The 20,848-nt window shown below is 44.6% G+C and overlaps 1 protein-coding gene across 4 annotated transcripts in view; it reads right to left on the reverse strand.

The window, feature by feature from the left end:
• SENP5 (SUMO specific peptidase 5) overlaps nucleotides 1-16,098 on the reverse strand; it is a 41,593-nt gene extending 25,495 nt beyond the window's left edge. For 2 of the 4 annotated variants that reach the window (XR_006415136.1, XM_044434420.1), the window contains exons 1-2: nucleotides 15,890-16,097; nucleotides 4,764-6,292 (exon numbers count right to left, since the gene is read on the reverse strand). Coding sequence is in view for 3 of the 4 variants with exons in the window: in XM_044434420.1 (XP_044290355.1) it covers nucleotides 4,764-6,261 (1,498 nt within the window). In the remaining variant the exon portion in view is untranslated. Of the gene's footprint in view, nucleotides 1-4,763; nucleotides 6,293-15,889 lie in introns of all 4 variants that reach the window. The other 2 variants (XM_044434421.1, XM_044434423.1) reach the window with 2 other exon arrangements.
• Nucleotides 16,099-20,848: the final 4,750 nt, after the last annotated feature.

The raw sequence follows: 20,848 nt of genomic DNA on the forward strand, positions 1-20,848 counted from the left end.
AAATATTGCTTTGTAAAAAAAAAACCAAAAGATAAACTTAAGAGTATCAGTCCCACAAGAACGAGCTAACAAATTTCTACAAATGAGTTTACGCAACCCCCTTCAAGGAAGGAAGAGAACTTTCCAAAGTTATCATTCAAGGCTAACCAACAAGCAACACAGTGCAAGGACAGTACCAGACTCGGATCTGGGTTCAAATGAGCTCCAGAATAGATTGATGGCCTTGAGCCATGAAGGACCAACAGCTACTCCAGTCCCTCCTAAAGCACTAGAATCATGCACAGGGCACCTGAAGATGTCTAGAGTGTATTTAAAAGGCAATCCAGAGCCCTAACAAGACCTGGAATCTAACGAGTTGATAAAGGCAGCGTTTTAATTGGTGAGCTAGAAAAAAGTGCTTCTAGATATAGGGTGTCCTGCAGCTCTAGTGGAATTAATTTGGGGCACACCCAACCACAGTGCCTCTTGAACTGCACCTTTCTAGGTGGATGCAAAGGACTTTAATCAGCATATCATCAGTTCTGTGGTTTGGGAAGAAGGGCATCTAACATCTGGATAAAACTGGGATTATATATCTGCACAACAGAAATGGGCAAGGAATACACAGTGAACACAATAAGCAGATGTTCAAGTAATGGCAATCTGACTGCATTTCCCTAAAAATACCTTATTATGAAAGACCAACTGAGGCTAATTGTAGTGAGGTGGAAAGGAATCAGAAAGAATTAACCTGAATGCAAAAACAACCTTTTGATGTCTGCATATGATATTTCTTATAATTGCTATACTGATGAACCTACATTTCACCAACTAAATTACAGCCACTAAAATGTACACTAAATTCATTTGAAACATTCTTAGGTCAAGTTAGTTCATACTGTACTTAAGAACATTTTCAGAATCATGTTACACACATATTAAGTGTTTTATACCAGTGTTTGCCAGCACCATTTACACTATGGAATTTTTCTACCATGGAATGCTAGAAGCCAAGAACTTCATCACTGACATGCCTTCCAAATTGTGCCAGCAGGTGCCTGGTGATATTCAAAGGCTAACGCAAAGTTGACGCATCCCAGAAGCTAGTGGCTTCCCAGCTGGCTCTTTGCAAGCACAAATGTACCCAAGGTCAATCAGAGCTTTGAAGCATGCATGAGCTAAGCACATTCATGCCACAACAAACATCTCCAGAACACGAACATACCATGTGATCAGCTCTGGAATGATCCAGGAGGGACAAACAAATCTGTCAGTTTTGCCTTCTCATTTCCCTAGCCTTAAATTGTTCTTTCCACATCAGCTAATGACAGCAAATGGGAAGGCACTTTCTTGCATATTTCTTGTAATCTATGCATTTTTATAAACAGCTCTGCCTCATTTCGGACATTATATTCCCTTAATATACACATTGTTGTTCCTTTTTTATCGGAAAACTTGAACTGCAAATTCCAGAAAAGTATGAATACCAGAGGATAACTGCTTCAGTTTGCATAACGGTTTGCAAAACGGCAACCAAATAAATGACTTCCCCAGCCCTAATCAGACGCCTGACGGCAGACATGGGTCTGAAAATCCCAGCTAACTATTCTCAAGCACAAAACGGCAAGTGAGGCAGAACAGAAGTGGCAGGAGCTCTTCCATCCTTCCTCTGGTCACTGCTTATCCCTCCTCAAGGTGGCAAAGGTGTGTCTGAGAGGGAAGTAATGACACATAAATTCTACAACAGGTATGCTGATCTGCAACTCCCATCATCCCTCCCCACTGGCTGTGATGGCTGGGACAGGAGGGAATCACATCTGAGAGGCACTAATTAAGGGCAACCGTTTTAGGGAAACAAGCAGTGGACACATACCATTAAGCAGTCCCATATTTCTCCCTTGCTAAACCTCACTGCCCCACATAACCAGGGCGAAATGAAGATTTATATTCTGAAACATGTGCTTGCCATCCAGTGCGGAGGAAAATGCCACATGTTTCACTGGTCCTCTGTGCAGAAAATACAGGGATGTGGGAACTATCTGCACTATGAAAGCTGGACCTGGTAAAGGGGAGGGGGATCCCTGCTTACTTGCAGAGCCCCTGCCTTGCATGCAGAAGGTCCAGATTCCATCCCCAGCAACTCCAGGTACAGCTGGGAGACTCCTGCCTGATCTCCTAAGGAGCCACTGCTGCGCTCCGCAAGCCAATGGCCTGGCTCCATGTAATGCTCCAATGACCAATCAAGTGTCACTGACTGCAAGAATACATGTACATACTTGGCACTTCCGCACTTTGCGCTACACCATTATCCTCCACGGCAAACAGCACTGCCTCCCACAACCATCAAGAGCACTGCTGGTCTTAAGGGGTACCTCAGGGCTGAACTGTGAAGGCAACAGACTACAAGAAAGTAGTGTTGGAAATATTTATAGCACATTCTCAATAAGTTTATGCAGAACAGACTTTTCTATTCTGGCATGTGCTGGGATAATACTGGCACTTCCCAGGCAACGGCAAGCTCATTAACAGTGCATACTGTATGTAAACATGATGCTGTAACCAAGCACCCCCCCACACACACACACACACTCTAGCTTGCTAGCCCACATCTGTCTTGGTAACAAAGACTGGCTGACAGAATGTTCTTTTGACAGATCTATTCTGATAGGGGACTTTCATGTTCATATGCCCGGAGGAATCCCATAAAGGTTGCCCCACAACTCTCAGTTACACTGATGCATTTTTCAATAACATGCATCACAGAGAGCTTCAGTTGTGGGGCAGTACAGACATGAAATTAATTAATTAATTGTATGCATCAGTGCAATTCAAACAGCTCTAAAAAGCAAACTTGTAGAGTAACAAAGAGGTCAGCCCATCTGTTTTCTAATCCACATCCATAATTACACACAGCCTCTTATTTCAGTACGGACATATACCATCAGGCCATGAATTCCAGAATTATTTAACCTAATATTTCCACAATAAAATAAGAGACTGAATGTATAATCAACATACGTTACAAGTGTAACTCTTTGAATGAAGTTGACCAAGATTTCTGGGGCCACAAGTAGTAGAGAAAAAATCATGAAGAGACTCCACTTCAAGGGGGGGGGGAGGGGAGGGCTACAAATGTAAAAATAAAAATAAACAAACTATCTTTTGATTTTGTTTTCTGTTATCAATTTCTCCAATTGCAATTTCTTCCTGTATTGAGCACTTCAGAAGATACTCCCTCGTCTTAATTTCATTGGAATTCTGTCTGCACGATTAATAAATGATAGGCCTGAACAATCTGTCAGGGTGGATTGATTTAAACCAAGGCAACTTAAATCACTGATTTAAATCAAGTTTCCCACTGAAACTTTTAAAATATATCTCCTAAACAATTGTACATGCTCATTTATACTTAAACAGAATATGACTTGAATTGTTTCATTTTTACAAGCAGGCCTTGTACCTTCATTTGTATACATTTCACATACTATCCTTTTTAGTTATAGAGGGCACATCTTTAAAATGTTCTCAGACAGCGCCTTTCGTACAACCAGCAGCCGTGAGAGTCTAAACAACGCAACCCTATTAATGTCTACTCAGTTTCAGAGTTGAACAGCGCTTTCTCCCAGGCAAAGAGTTACAGAACTGGAGCCAAAGTATCAACACTGGACAACTGTCTTCTCTTCTCCTTTCCATCATTGCTCCTTTCTGCTTCGCTCTACCTTGGCCCAGCGTTGCCTTCATAAAAGCAAAGGAGCAAACAAAAATGCAAGTCTTATAACTGATCTGTAGAAGCAAGGCTTGATCTTTACCAGGTAGCTAGATTTTTCATCAGGTGAAAATGGCATGAAGGTGTTTGGGTAGAGGGTAAATTATTCAAATTGAACAACTGAGGAGATTGGTTAGGAGAAATTTAGCTTTAAAAAATAAAACAACTTCTGGCTTTTGAAAAAAATCACCATATGTTATCCACTTCCCTTCTGTCTTTTTTGGGGGTGGAAGGGTAGCCATCTTAACTTCTCTGCCTTGCTTGGACAAGCGCCAAAACCACATAAACACAGAACTAGGATCCTATCAAGCCTGTCTTTTCCCCTGTGACGTAAGTCACCAAGACAGACTTCAAAAGCCCAGAACCTGCAAAAAGCAAGAGCTGGAAGTTAGGCTGGACAGAGCCATTTTCATGAGGTGAAAAACTAAGATGAGTGTCCATTCTTGACTGAATTTCTTAGCAATCTGTACATAAGTGTGACAGAGATATTAATTCATTTTTATAAGACTGCAATGGTAAAATTAGGTTGTTTAAGGTGACACGTAATTCTACGTTGGTTTTCAATAAGAAATGTAGTTATTTTATGAAAAAAAATCTAATTTCAAAAAATCCAATTTGAATTTCAAAAACAAATCCTATGTCTGAATTTTAAACATTCCAATTTTAGCCATGCCAATCAGAATAGAGCTCATTAGACACCATCCCACAGCCTTCTCCACTGCTCTTGCAATTCTAAGCAGGCGGGCAAAAACCAAGAATTTTTTGGCATTCATGGTGGACTGCGAAACGCAGCTTTGCAGGGTCACAAATGCTACAGACCAGTCATCAGGGAATGAGGACAGCCCAGCAGAACATCCCCAACATCTCAATTTCTATGAATGCAGTAAGAAGCAAAACATCTGAGCACCACACAAAGCAACTGTGACATTTTCATCAGAATTGAGAAGGCAGAATTCCTAACTTGGTCGGACAGGAAAGGAAAACCTGCAACATGCATGAAAGAAGTGTGTGTATCTACCACAGAGCCATGAGGCCAGCTGTTCATCACTGACGGAAGAAGCCCTCTGGCTGTTCCTTTTGCCACTCTTTTGGGCCCCTGATTTTTGTCCTGTGCTTCCTGTCAGAGGCTCATCAAGAGGGCTTTTACAGTAGGGGTGATCCAAGAGCTCTGCGCCAAATACGTCCGTGCTTAGGGGCCCTTCGACTTCCATCTGACTACGGCTGTCTTCATTCTGCGCCAGCTCCACAAGGACAGGTCCATTAGCAAAGGTGCCACTTGTGCCCAAATCCACCTTGGAGGGCTCGAGCACTAGGTCATCAGCCCCCATCGCCTGGTTTGATCCTTCTCTGTCTTGCCCTGAGACCGAGATTTCCTTCTCCATTACAGAGATGAAAATTTCATGAGGGCAGCCATCCAGTGCGGGCACTTCCTCCTTGTGCACAGCTTCCGCCCCAGCTAAAGCTCCTCCAAGCAGCTCCGGCATGCGGGTCTCAGCAACGCCATTTTGGTCTCTGGGCGCAAGGTCCTTGCAACGGATCTCCCTGTGCTGCAACAGCACACCCTCTGTAAGGCAGGCATCGGGCCGATGCGTCCGACTCTCCTCAATTAATGGTCCTGGCATGTGATTGTTCATATCTGACAAGCTGAGCAGATTCCAGGGAGATTTGCTTTTCAATTTCCAAGGAGGAAAAGGGGTCCCGGAGCCGCCTGCAAAGGCTCCTCGGTGGAAGTCCTCCTGCTGATCTCTAGCCACTCTGTCCACCCAGCTCAGCTTGCTTTTGCTCAACTTGCACGTTTTGCCCCTCCAAAACTTAGGATGAGATTTTGCAATTCTAATTCGAAACTTAATCACAGAAAGTTTCTTATACATCATAAATAAAGATCTGCTTTTGGAAATACACTGTTTAAATTTAGGCCTTCTCCTAGTAGTCAAGAATGCACAAGTTCCATTTCCATTTAGTCCCTGGCAGCAGCACTTCCTGTTAGAGTTATTTAGGATTATAATCTCATTGCTTTCACCATTATTGTTCTCTCCCCCATTCTGAGAGAGAGCATCTCTCTTCACTGGAAAGGCAGTAGTACTGGCCTCACTGCACCGCTGCTTGCCGTGACGACCCTTTGAGTCACTGCATTCATTCAGCAGTTCACTCTGAGCAGATGCCCCACAAGGCTCCTCTGGTGCTTTCAGTGGCCCCCCACTTTCACACCTAGGCAAAGGTTTTCCATGTATCTCTTGTGGGAAGCTGCAGTTTTCAACAGGTGCAATTTGCTGGGATTTTGCACGGAGGGACACTTCAGGAACCTGCTTGTTCAGGAGCCGAATGGCCTTCTTTCTGCATGGTTTCGCTGGTTTCAGGCTTGCAGCTGTACAAGTGCTCTGCCTCCCTCTTTTAAGAAGAGAAAAATGCTTCCTTTGGAAGCAGTATTGCCTCAGCCCCCGAAATCCCACTGTCCATTTTCGACAACCGGGCAGCAACCAACTTCTCCGTTGTAATTTTTTTCTATGTTCTTTCATTTTTCTGCTGCATTATGATCTCGAAGTGCAGCTGTAACAACAAAAGAAAAAGATTTACATTTCAGGAAACACCTGAATTTTACAGTTCACAATCCTCCAGCAACACAACCGTTTACAAGTGTTGCCTTCAGGAGGAGGTGGGTTTCCTGATGCCTGGGGATTTCTGGCTTCCTTCCTAATCCTTACAAGCCTTTTGACCAGACTAGAGCTAACCTCACCCCTTCCCTGCTTGTGCACTGCTGAACATTCAGTAAGAGCCCCTCTGCCTTATTCATTACAGCAGGGCTCAGGGTCCTGGGACCATCCAGACTACGCCACAGCTTCCATAATTACCAACCAACATGGTTAGGGGTGTTGGAAGTTGTAGCCCAACAACTGAAAAGCTGGACCACAAGTTCATTGCCCCTGAATTACAATATGTCCAATCACATAAATATCAGTTTTAACTGTAATTAATGCATTAATTTTCATTTCACAATCTTGTTGCCCCCCTCCCCACACAGCAAAGTAATCTGTACCGCCTTGGATCCATAAAATACTAGGTCAGTAGCCTCCATCACAAAACTATAAAAAATGAAAGCAGAACCCCTGTGGTTGAAATAAAAATATTAACACCAATCCACCAAAGCTCACATAAAAAGCAATGGGATTGGACTTCATCATTGTGCCATAATCCTCAATGTCTGAAACCAACAAGAGCCATTAAATCATTCAGCTATATGTTACAATGGACCAAATTCATCAGAAACTCCAACCCCCTTGAATGAGGCAGGATATTCTATAATTACATTCAGTCCCATCGCATGGTCTGAAGGCACATGAGGCAGCCAACTTCAAATCTAGATCTCATCCGTATATCATGAATGTCCTTTGGGGCATCCCATCTGTCCCCCCTCCCGAGCTCTATGATAGAAGAAATGTGGTACAAGAATGTAATAGATCAGCCTTCCCTTGTCTGCAGATTCCAGATGTTTGGGAGTACAATGCCCATTGGACGTTACCATCCCATAATTATTTCAGAGCAGAAGCTACTGCAGCAACAATAAAGTCTTGTGACACCTTAAAGACTGAAACATGAAACTGTAAGTTTCCATGGAGTTGATAAAACAACTTATGCCGAATAAACTCATTAAGCCTTTAAATTACCACAACACTCTTCCTCTTCTTCTTCTTTTAACAGACTAACAGAGCTTCCCTTCTGGAAACATCCCTGTCGCAATAAATTGGTGCAAAAACCCAGCTCATATGTGACGGTGGCAAATTGTTCCATGGCTATTTTGAATATTCAGTTCCCAATCAAGCCATCCAAGGTACCAACATGATATATAAACCCAGATGCTGTAGGCTAATGGTGGGTTAAGTAAGGGAGGCGGAGCAGAGAAAATGAAGTGAGCAAAGCAAAAACAGGAAACACAAAATGCCCCAACATGTATATATGAAGGAGGGGAGAAAAGCAGCAAGGCGGCACACAAAGAAGAACACACCCAAGCTAAATTGCAAGAAAACAGCACATATGCGTTCTAGATGTGGCTGGCGGAATCCCATCCCAGTTCCAGGAGCTTTTTCTCCCACATGGAGCATCCTGGAAAAAATGTCAAGCATGCTGTTAGCAGGAGTGCCAAAAAAGGGTGACATAATTTTCCAAGTACTTAGCTTAAAGAACATCACACTTCTGCCCATCATTAGGAAACAAAAAACAGAACTATCAGTTCTGGCAGGATGTTATAATTGCCATCTTCGCACCCATCTAATGAGTCCTTCCCTGTAGCCCAGATTGTTCATCGTCACCACTTTGTTCTACCTTGCCTGTAACTATCAAGAACCTTTGCAGAGCTTGCCCTTGGGTCTGCAGCCGAGCCTACTTCGGCAAGATATCTGTCCTGGTACCATGGCAACACACCAGGCGAAAGCCTGAACAAAGATGAAGGATTCATTCCTTAGATAAGTGAGAAATCAGTTTTTTTCCCCCCTGCAAAAGTCATCTTCATTAGTTAGAGTTGATCAGTGAATAATAGCTCATGAAAGTTGTCAGGTCCATACCCCAAGTGTTTTCAATACAAAACAAAACCAACAACAATGGAGGTAAAGGGTGCGAGAAAAGAGGAGGAAGACCAAGAAAAACCAAGGAAGTTAGAGAAAAGTAGGCTTAACTGGGGCTACAGATAGTGCAGGAAACACACTTTTAGGAAACTGCCTGTGCTGATTTGCAAAAAATGAGGATACACAGGAGTACTGGAATGCAGAGAGGTGGCTTGATGAACAGAAAAGATGGAAAATCCTTCTTTAGCAATCTCTGAGGTAAATCCATATGGATATTTGCAGATTGGCAATGCTTCTCAGAAAACACAGTTGCTTATTAAAGTGTAGAGGATAAGTGGCTTCACAACTTCAGGAAATCCTACAAGGTAGGATGTTTCGGGGTAAGGCACAGATTTGAGATGCAGGGAGCAGATAGAAATAGATGCAATATTTAATTTATCAAACTAAAAATGTCCCTCCTTTAATTTAGGTAGATGAAAGTTCTCTGTGACTGGCCTGCCCCCTAAAGAAGTGGGGATTAATCCTTTCCTCCCTGGTCTACTCCCCCACTGACCAAAACTATACAACTTAAAATTTAGTGGGCACATAGGAATGTCATTCTATGACATATTTGTGGGCTGTATCAAAGATAACCACTCCATCACTGCTGCCTGTGTTGTACCAGTGGATCCCAGCAGTAGCACAACCGCTGAAAAGAGCAGGCTGAAGAAGTAAATGTCAAACAGAGCAATCCTGTGCATGTCTACTCAGAAGCAAGCCTTAACAAGTTCAGCAGGACTTGCATCCGTGTGGGGGGGGGGGGGGGGTGGGGGTGCGCGCGCGCGCACAGGTACAAGACTGCAGCCTCAGTTTTATACCAGCAACTGTTAAAAGGGGTGGGGGGATCTGCAAGTAGAAACCATGATGTTTGTGGTATTTGAGCAGAAACAGTATGCCAAATTATTGAACACTGGCATTTTTTGGATAATGAGGCTTTTAAAAAAGTTTAGGCACAGGTTTAGACACAAGTCCTAGAACTCCCAGCATTCCCTTGCCATCGTGGGTGACTGGGGAGTGCTGGGAATTGTACAATTTTTTCTCCCTTTCTAAAGATACATAGATTGTGTCCTTACTGGTTTGCTATGCACCCTGTGCTCTGAAAACACCATTAATTAGAAGTCTTCCCTGAGGAACTGTAATACCATAAACTATGAAATGTAACAATCATTCTGGATCAGGCCAAAAGTCAATCAAGACCAGCCTGCTATTTCAGACAGCGGCAAAACCAGGTGCCACAAGCAGGATAGAGAAGGGATACAGCTCTCACTGTTGTGTGTCCACCCCCACCCCCCACTGATATTTATAAGCAGAGTATTTAGACAGTATGATGATAAATTGCTCCAGAACATAACTGAAGAGACCAGTTGGTTGCATTAGCAAACCACAATGGGACAGTAAGCCTCTTCCAGGATCAGGGTAAGCAATCCGGGTAAGCAACCAAGTCACCAGTTACACCAAACGACTGGGAAAAAGGTTAACTTCTCCTACATGGCAGCCTAGTTTCTACAATCTGGAATAGAGGCACTTTTTTAGATCCGAAGCAGAAAAATCTGTTCGTAACAGTGTGATCGATTCCAAACAAATTATCGGTCCTATTACACAGGTTTGAATAGCAGGGACAACTATATAAAAAGACTATTAAGTGCTTTAATGATGAGACTGAGGCTTGTCATACTTCAGAAACATCATGGAAAGGCTGGACTCACTGGAGAAGGCAATCAGGCTATGGATATGTGAAGACAGAAGAAGAGGAAGACCAAATATGAGATGGATGGACCCCAAAAAGGAAGCCACAGCCTTAAACTTAGGGCTGAGTAGGGCTGTCATGGATGGATATCTTGGAGGACTTTCACTCATGGGATTACCATAAGTGGGAGACAACTTGACAGCACATAGTAACCACAACAACATGTTTTAATGTTCAGTGCATTCAAAAGAGCAATTGTTTCAAAAGGTAGCCTGGACTACTCTTCCATCACAATACTAAACACTAAAAATAGAAAGAAAAAGAGATCAGAAGATATTTTGATTCATTTATTATGCTACATTAGAGATACCATGCTAGCCTAGCCTGTTTCACAACTTATCCACTCGCTTCCTTAGCTTTCCCATTTCTATGGGAACAAGAGACGCCTCACCCCCCCCCCATCACCAACAAAGGCCGTGCTTTGGATCCCGGATTACCATGTCAAGATTTCACATCATCAGCAATGCAGAGAGAATACGCTGCCGGCTGCCTAGGCAGAACAAGATGCTTCAGCCAAGTAATCAGACTTTGCACACACACAGGCAATTAACATTTCACCATTCCAAAATGCCTCAGCCTATACCAACAAAGAACTAAGATGGTGGCACAAACAGAACAGAAAGTTCAACTCATCAGCCTGTTTTCATTGTCTAGGGAACAGAGGACAAGCAGAAATGCTCATGCATGGAAACTTCCACACATTCCACAGGCAGCTGAAGAAGCATTCCCAGAGTTTTACCCACACTGTGAAGCTTTCATGCTTATATATAAAGTATACTTTTCACAAGGTGCAAAACATTAGGAGACTCTACTGACACCATTCATTGCAAATAATCTGTTAGTTTTATACCTTCAAAATTACATTTGTGATTTGTTTCTAGATGACTTGCGTCTGCTAGGCAGAACAGTTTTGCAAGCTAGACATTTTTTTTCCAGAACCAACATTTACTGACTGACCACATCATTGGCAAGTAACAAAAGCTAAACAGCCAAATTCTAAAAGCAGAAATGGGCAACTTACTCCGTGCCAGGAGGCACACTGGAAAAATGTGGCCAGAGGGCTGTAACTAATCTAAGCATTTTTGCTAGATGGAGTAGCATAATTACCATGAAAATGGGAAAGTATTGAAACAAGTCTACTTGCAGCAGAAATTTCTAGAGACAAACCACCATAATACAAAACAGGCTAAAGAGTGACCATATAGGATCCTTCCATCCCTAGCCCAGCCCTTCAACACGACTGCCCTTTTTCTACAATGGCTATTCAATAATTGAGTAGACAAAACCCAATTCATTTCAAAACAGTCAAACAGGCTGTGACATCAATATATTTTCAAAATGCATGTGGTGAAATAGGGTGGGAGGCTCTAAAAGCATTTTCTAGAGTTTGTTACCCAAACATGAAGCCAGCTTCTGGAAAATGACATCAGACTGTCACTTTGTTGTCTTCTCTCTTGCAGTGGGGAAGCCTGTTACTACTCCCTACTCTAAATCATTTTTCCGAATGACTGCCACTGATAAAAGAATCTGCACACTTTCCTATTGCAGTGAATTCTTGATCATAAGCCATGGGATCTTTCAGATTCTGGCTCCACAGTTGAAACTCCAGAGCCGGGAATCCACACTCAGCATTCCCACCCCTAAACACCTTGCAGGGAGCCTGAAGTGGACAACACTAGTCAATTCCCTGAGGTCCTAAGACCAACTTCGGAGAAGGGATGACAAGGATGTTCTGGGAAGTGGAAACAAGAGACTGGGTCTGCTAAGGTACCACAAATCCTGGCAATGCTCCAGGCTCCTTCTGTCTCCATCCAAGGCACCACTTCTAGCAGATCAAGATTAGCTGGCTAGCTGCTTTCCAAGCTGGCAGGGGCAGGCAAGCAAAGTTAGCCTCTGTGCTCCTTCTGCCCTGCACAAGATACTTGTTCCGAGATTTAGGCACTCCCACTGAATTGCACCCGAAGTTGTTTTGGAGGTATGATTTTTCCAGCAATGTCAGATTTACTCAGATTCCCATACAATACAACATGGCACTCATGGATGCTAAGTAGAAGCCAGTATCCAGATTGGTTCAATGGTTAAGAGCACGGGACTGGGACTCAGGTGACCCTGGTTTCTAGTACCTGCATGGCAATGGAACCAACTGGTTAACTTTGGCCCAGTCACAGACTCAGTCCAACATAACTTAAAGGGATAAGGCTGAGACCAGGAGAAGGAGAATGGAGCAAGCTGCTTTGAATGCATAATAAAAAAGTGGGATATAAATCAAATAAATCAATAACATAAGATTTATGCATTCTATTTATTAATTTAACTTACATTCTGCTATACTAGTCTGAAGATTCTCCAAACAGATTACAATATTTACAATAATAAAAACAACTTACAATAAAACAGAGAAATATGCAGCTGAGGCCAGAGATCAATAAGTTAAAATATATTAAAGGTTAAAACACTATAAATAATAATTTAAATCAATTATTAAAATATCTGGAGAAGAGGACTGTTTTCACCCACTGATCCATTTCTTCCCATCTCAGTGCCACACAGCTTTCTCTTGTACCACGTAAAACATGGTTATCAATGCACAAAATTCCAACAAATGCTTTAAATCAGCCCTTAGCACACCCTGTCCACTGTTCTTCCATGATGGTCCAAAGTGGAAGAGGCATTCCTTCTTCTACAGCTAGCAAAGAAACCAAGCAGGCTGGCAGAAGGATAGGATGAACTGCCCTTACTCTACCAACCACTTCCGTCACCTTCGTGACTTCCAAGCACTCACCAGCTCTGATTTCCCGACTGCCTCTGTCCACCAGGCAAGTCGTTAAATATGAGGCTGCTTTACAGCATTCAAGTGGCTTTTGCACTTGTGTACTGATCTTTTTCCTCCTACAAGAAGTCCAAGGCAGTATGCATAGGTGTTCTTTCTATTTTATCCTTAGAACATCCCTGTGAAGGAGGTTAGGCTGAGAGTTAATTATTACACTTAATGCAACTGCATTTATATCCCACCTTTCTTCTTCTTGTGACGAACTCAAGGCAACTTATGTAGCTCATGCTCACAACAACCACCCTGTGAGGTAGCTTAAGTTGACAGTCTCTGACTGGCTCAAAGTACCCAAATGAGCTTCATGAAAGAGTCGCAGTTCAGCACTCTAACCACTACATCACACTGGTTTTTAAGATTTAGTTTATAATCCCTTAAATATGCTGTAACCTAGATGTCATCCCAAAGTCAAAAGAACCTTACTTATATTGACCTGTCAGGTCTCAGATTATCAAGCCAAGAACAGTAGCAACTTGCATCAGCTTTGACCTCTTTTCTTTCCACAGCACATCCTCATGTACCACTATGTAAGTTTACAGTCCTCAACTGATGCAGTGAGCATGAATTTGAAACAGCTGTTTCAATGTCAACCAAGTTCGACTTCTACTCAAACAGCAATATTTCTACTAAATGGTAGAAATGAAGCTATTTTGTAAAGTTTACACATCTGCCTAAACACCTTGTGTTGACCAAAAATGCTTTTAATAGATCAAGAATTTTTTAGAAATCTTTTATGTAAAATCAGTATTTTTCCACCAAGGCTACAAACTAGTAAGGTGCCCTGGCATTATGCCTACATTATTACACACTATTTTAACTATTATAGCAAATTGGTCACATTCTTTTCTTAAGAAGCTTGCTCCAGTTATAATATCTTAACTTCTGAATTCACTACAGGTAGGTGTTTCATGCTGAAATATAATTGTTCACCCCTCTGTTCTAGTCCGAAATCATATCATACAGTACCAGTGTCCTCAGTGCAAATAATGAGCACCTTCAATGACCAGTTCTTCTGTTCAGGCTCCCTGCAGATGATAACAGAGCCAAATAATTTATGCTTATCACAGCGAACTCCAAATAAACTGGTTTGAACATGACAGCTTTGCTGGATCATAACAAAGGTCCATACTATCTGACATCCTGTTTCTCACACTGTCCAAACAATTATCCTTTGGGAAGCCTACAAACAGGATGTGAAGGCAAGAGCTTTCTCCCGTCACCACTCCTCAGTGACTTGCATCCGTTGATCCTAGATATAGCATGCAGTGGCCTTCATAGCTGGCCTTGAATTTGTCTAATCCCCTTTAAAGCCATCTAAGCTGATGGTCACCACAGCAACTTGTGGCAGAAAATTCCATAAATTAAATATTCTGTGTGAATAAGTACCACCGTTTGCCTGTCCTGCATCACCCACCATTATGCTTCCCTGAATGACTGAGTTCTTTGGTGAGGAAGAACACAGGTGTGGCTGCCAGCACTTTACAGAATGTGAGCACCACAAAAGCACTTGGCCTACTGCAACTGCTCTGAGCACTTTTGTTCTCTCCCATTCACAGGGCACCTGAGCTACAGAACAGGAGTCTTTGTCCTTGACAAAAACACACGAAGAAAGGGTTTCCAGCTAACCATCATTCATGAGCTTGATGAAAAGGGAAAGCAAGCAAGGGATTCAGTTTTACATATACATTTTGCCCTTCACTCCTCACCCTACAGAACTAGTATACACATCAGGTCTCTGCTGTGTACGAACTATATACCCTGTAGCCTGGATCTTCCTGACTGAACATGTTCATAATGTTCTCACCCCACCCTGTTCTTCAGAGCCCTCCTGAACACTCACCTTTTCTCTTAATCCACAATTTTAACAAACTTAATCCACATGCTCAGTGGAAATAATGTGAAGGTACGCATAAATGTATTACCTCATATCATTCCTGGTTCTTCTGCATCCCTCCCTCCTCATCTCCAACGTTAAATGTTTAAGCTGTAAGTTCTTTGGAGACAGGAATTTTATTAATAACTCTAAAAGGTAATTGGGAAGACTGCATGTCTCTTCTCCATCCCACCCCCTCTCTGTCTCACCATCCTTAACTATGCTTCCTCTTTCCACAGTGAAAAGTTACTCACCAGAGCCCAATCACCATTTAATTTCGTCCCCATTTTACACTCTCCTATGTGAAACTGCACCCTTCTATTTCCCAGAACACTCAGCTTTGCAATCATCTTGACTTCCTTCTCAAATCTCAGCACACACTTCCCCTAAGGGAAAGCCTCAATCCACCCATAGTGCTTCCCCAACTCTAAAGGAAGTCAATTAAAAGGCCACCTTTCAGTAAGAAAGGGTGGGAAGAGAACTTCTGAGTGATCTGACATAGACTGATGTCCAATTAATAGTGGCAATCCGATGACTCCCCATTCACTAAATTATACTGCTGAAATGAGGGAAGCTAGGGAGAGGAATGAGATAACTTGGGATGGCTTTCTATGAGACTATGAGCTCAATGCGGTGCTGGTACTCACGGCTATGTCCTAGGCAGAGGGTTGTTTTATTTAACCTCCCCCAGCACAGTGCACCCAAGAGGCGCTGGACTGCAACTCCCATCATGACCATAACGGCTGGGGATTATGGGAGCTGCACTTCACATCGGGTGGGGAGGCACCGGGTTGGAGGCTGCTTGCAATGCACAGAACATCCCGCAGGCCTGCAGGATCCTCTGCGGGAACCCTCCTTTTCCAGGCGGATCGCTCCCCGAACAGGCCAGACTCCATAGTGGCACCCGCTAGAAGCCCCCCAGACAGACACAGGCACACTCAGGAGGGGGCGGGAGCTTCAACTAGGCCAGGAAGCTGCCACGGCCACCCCATCGCCCCCTCGCAGCCAGCTCGGCCGCCCGCTGAGGAGCTGGGAGAAAGGAAGGGAAACAAAACGGGGACCCCGCCCCCTCCGCCGCCGCCCCCCCCCACCCGGCCCGTACCTTTGTCGCTCGGTGCATCCCGGCCGCACGGAGGGGCCTCCTCCTCGGTTGCCTCCCCTCTCCTGCCCCCTCCCCTGCGCGATCGCGACGGCGCCCGGCAGCCACTCGGCAACACCTCACGTGGTGCGGGCTCCCACAACCTACACGACAACGACCGGCCCAGGCCTCGTACGTCATTACCCAGCGTCAAGGGCTCCAAAGCGACGAGAGAGGTGGGGGAAAGAGAGCGGGAAGCCGCTTTTGGGCGAGGCGTGCTGCGCATGCGTCGCGTGGAACTTCGCGGCGCAGTAAGGAAAGGAGAAGTTCCGCCATCTTCGGGATGCGTGAAGAGCCTGTGCGCATGCCCCGGTCTGAATTGAAGGACGGGCCGGCGGGACGAGCTCTTCCTAGTGCGCATGCGTGATTGATCTCTGGTTGCTAGGAGAAGCGAGCTCGCGTTTCTCTTTGGACGTTGGGAACGAACGCATGAAGGCTTCACTTCACGTGTTCATACCGATCGTCTGAAGGCGACTACAGAACGTTCATTCAGACCCAGAAGTCTTGCTTGCTAGGTGTAACCCATTATACATTATTTCTCAATTGCAAAACTATTTTCTTTCTCATTTATTCTACATTTAAATAGCACTTTTGAGGACACAAATTCATTCAAGGGGCTTACAAGGAACGTGGAAAGAATGCATTCCAGATGTTAAAAGTAAATATTATAAATAACTAGATAAATCTGACAACCCCAACAAGAGCACTTCTGGTAGCAAATGAAGTGAATGTGCAAAGAGGAGCAAATTCAGGCACATACATGTTGGGAAGCAGATGCCTTGCCTTAGTGGGAAATCCATGACAACTGTTCACTGAGGACATGCTTTGGATGGTCATCTTGCAGGTTCTCCCACAAACACACCCCATGGAAAGTATTCTGGAATAGGAAGAGTTTGGAAGCTGCAACCATAGCAATGGATTCAGTGTTAGCTGGAAAGTCTGTACTGTTTCACCCTACACACACCCTTGTCTGCAGAGACCACAAACTTAAATAAAAACGCAGACAGACACACATTCAAAGAATGAAAGTATCCCCCCTACTTTTTTCTAGAGCATGGCATACATTTGAATGTAAGGTGTGTTCAGCGACTGTGAGATTATGTGTGGCAAATCTGAACCAGAGTGAAAAGAAAAAATCTGGCAGGTTCCCTCCAGTTAAACCAACTAGAATGTCTTATGGGCTTTCCCAAACTGTTGGTTGATTGATCTGTTGCCCTCCAGATGTTTCAGATGGCACTTCTCGTCACTTCCTGGACCTTCATGCTGGTCGGGCCGATCACAGTTGTGGGGCAGAAAGGAGAATATGGAGGCCACCTTGGACTCCTTGAAGGAAAGGTGGAGTAGAAATGTAACATTTAAGGACATAAGAAAAACCAGGCTGAAGCAGACCAAATTAAATCAGATCACTCCGTACAGGCGGTGGCAAAACAGCCTCAAGCAGGATGGGTGCAAGACCCCTGCCCAAGCTCCTTGCAGCTGGTGCGTACAGGCAGGCCACCTCTATAAGAAGAAGCACATGGTCCACAAGACCAGTAGCCCCTGATAGCCTCCTCCTCCAGGAATCTGTCCAAGCCCCCTTTAAAGTCATCAAATTGCTGGCCATCCCCACATCCCATGGCAGTAAATTCCATAGTTTGACTATGTTGCGTGAAGAACTTCCGTTATCTGTCCTAAACATCCCTCCTATTTATTTATTTATTTATTTATTTATTTATTTATTTATTTATTTATTTATTTTTGGATTTATATCCTGCCTTTTTCCTACAAAGGGCTCAAGGCAGCTTACATCTCCTCCTCCATCTTATCCCCACAACAACAACCCTGTGAGGTAGGTTGGGCTGAGAGTCTGTGACTGGCCCAAAGTCACCCAGTTGGCTCCATGGCTGAGCGGGGACTAGAACCCAGGTCGTCTGAGTCCCAGTCCCATGCTCTTCACCACTACACCACACTGGCTCTCCCTATCAGCTTCATGGGATGAGTCTGGTTCGAAAACTCCTGTTAAAACAGCAGACATGGGAACCCCCATCAAGCCATGAGTCAACACGAGGCATCCCTGAATGCTGTCCTAACCTGGCCCAGAAAGATGGCAAAGTTGGCACCAGGCGGGCCTCAGTGAGATCACGCCACAATCAAGGGGCCACAACTGAGAGTAAACACACACATACAGGCATCTGGAAGCTGCGCTAGGTTGTTGTACGCGTCAGTGTGGTCTGTGTCGTAAGCCGCACTTTAAACATTCAGTTTACTGACGCTAGCCCAGAGGCGGCGTTAGAAGACTACCTACCAGGGCTGCTGTGCACCTTCTTGGTGACAACACCGGGGCTGAAGAACACCCCCCCCCCCAGACTCTTACCTGGCACCTTCTTTATGCTCCTTTGGCCCCAGATGAAGAAGGCTTTTTCCATTCACACACCTTCCATTCTTGCAACTTGAGGGCACCATCCTATGCCCTGAAGCTTATGTGCACCCTGCACTTGCATCTCACACCAATATTTTCTCCAAGAGGTCATGCTGGGCTGTCTAGATTTAGTGCTCAGGAGGGAAGGAAGCCAGGGTGCCGGCTGAAAGGAGCACCAGTCTGTGACCCCAGCCTTCTCCAGTCCCATTTCCCCTCTTGCAGGCCTAGCTGCAACCTTAGCGGTATGTGGGAGACCGGCAAATATCTTTCCATACCAGCTGTGAAGAGTGCATCAGGCACGCCGCCTTTGGATTGTGCCCTTAGCGTGCTTTTTAATCTGAGCTGCCAAATGTTCTAGGCTGTCTTTTGGAAGGCCGTGTACTCTGGATTTGTATTGCTTGTTATCCTTACTTTGCATTTTCTGGGGGAGGGGTGGGCTATGTTTTTCTCTTGAAAACCACCCAGAGAATATGGGTGGATGGGCAAACATAGACTCTAAAGTGACCAAAAGGCAACAAATCTGTTGGAAAAAGAGCTTGTGCTCCTTTGCAGGTAGAGAAACTGCCACTGAAGCAACATGTCAGGAAGGCTTGTTTAGAAAAGGATGGCATTCATGATGCATCCAAACATGCTTATCCTCCTCTGTTTTTATTATCTCCCTGAACAGGCTGATGGATCTGCTGAAATAGGAGCTCAGTCTTCTGTGCAGTGTTAAGCAATTAACATATATAAAAATACCAATGAAATAAGTTTTGCAGCCTTGTACCGAAAGCAGGGAAGCGGTAAGAGAACGACATGACTCTGGTGCCCTCAGCTGGATGCTTCATGTTACCGCTTTCACTTTTGTGTAGAATGGAAAAAAGAAGTACAGGCACATTTTTTAGAACTGGTCCATCTTTCAGGCAACGGCAAAAATGAATGGCCAGCCGCAGAAATCCTGAAGGATAATAAACCCACGTTCAAATGAAAAGTCATCCCAGCATTAGTAGCAATATTAGCATGATGAAACAGAAGTTCTGCTCCTTCTATTTTAGATTAACCGCATCAATCTTGAGTCAATGTTGGCCTCCCGTTTGGATTCTTACACATGCAATCTGACCTTTTAGAGTATTATTATTCCATTAGGAAAACCCATGGCATCAGGCTGAATCTTGCTGCGGAATACGAGTGGCAGCCTTTCCATCAGACCGCAATGAAGAGGGAGAGAAAGGAGGCCGGGCTATTCCATCACCTAGCGCTCTCCTGCAACTACAGCTAAGCTGGCAGCCTTTCCATCTGGAATGATTTCCATCCCAGCTGTTTTTATTAAAATGATGGTTTCAAAAATGGGAAAAAGCTCTTTTCCTCCTCCCTTGCCCTCCACTTTTCCTTCTGTGCCAGGTCTTTTCTTTTTGAATGCCCCCCTCAGAGCCCTTTTGACTCACAGCGGGCAATCATGCTTCCTCTAAATAGGCGAGAAATTGGAAGGACTGTCTTTTATAAAGCATTTGCAGGAATCAGTCCCAGAACAGTTGGCTCCCTGTGAGCTAAAGCCATACCTGTATCCCCACAGGATCCCAGTAAACGTGCAGAAGGGCATCGCAGTAGGTTGTCCTTTATTCCTGCTGTGGGAATTCCTTTATTCGGGGTGGGGATTTCAGGGAGGTGCCTGAGGTGGGGAAAGGCTCTCTTGCCCTTGGCTGGACTTCAGCCCAAGATGCAGCCATGTTATTCCTGGCTCTGACCCTTGTGATCCTGCAGGAGAAACCCACACGTTTGGTCCCTTCCGTGGCTTGTGTCTGCTGCCCCCTCACCCATCCCCTTTGCAAATGAGACGCTGAAGCCGTGGGAGCACAGACACTGGGCAAGGCACACGCCCCGGCAATCCCTTGACCTGATCTGTCTGCATGAGCTGCGTTTATCCTGGAGCACAGAATCTAGGGGGTTGCTTCAGTGGAGGGTGCTGTGACAGCCCTGCACATATCTGCAAACTTCTCAATGGCAAGGCAATCTGCAGTGGCACTCAGGAGAGCAGTGACTGGAGAATAAACCTCATCTATATGGAAATATGATGTTGTTAAGGGAAGATCTTGCGTGGCACTAACTTCCATTGAGCACAGGGATGGGGAACGTCTCCTGGCCACCAGGTCCCCAGCGCAACCCATGAAGCTTCTCCTCCTGGTATCACTCCCACTTCGGTTTGCTATGCAGCAGTCATAGCTGCTAGGGAAACCCAAGTTGGAGATATGATCAGGGGACATTGAGCAGCTGACAAGGGAAAAGGACTCCGGTGATAAGAGGGAAATAATGGGCAGCAGGGGGACCACTGTCGATGCCACCCCAGCCCCTACTGGGTGTCCCAGGAATCCATCTGGCTTCAAGGGCGGAATGGTTTTCCACTCTTGGAAGTAGGAAGATGCAAGTTGGCAGGATTCAACAGGTGGAGAGAATTTTTAAAAGCTTTCAAACACCTACTGGAAGAATGGCACATATTCCTGCATTTGGGATATTACAAAGGATCCTTCCAGCCTCCGTACAGAACCCCA

Source organism: Varanus komodoensis, unplaced genomic scaffold (genome assembly GCF_004798865.1).
Source record: "Varanus komodoensis strain SLA01 unplaced genomic scaffold, ASM479886v1 scaffold28, whole genome shotgun sequence".
Classification (NCBI taxonomy): Eukaryota; Metazoa; Chordata; class Lepidosauria; order Squamata; family Varanidae; genus Varanus; species Varanus komodoensis.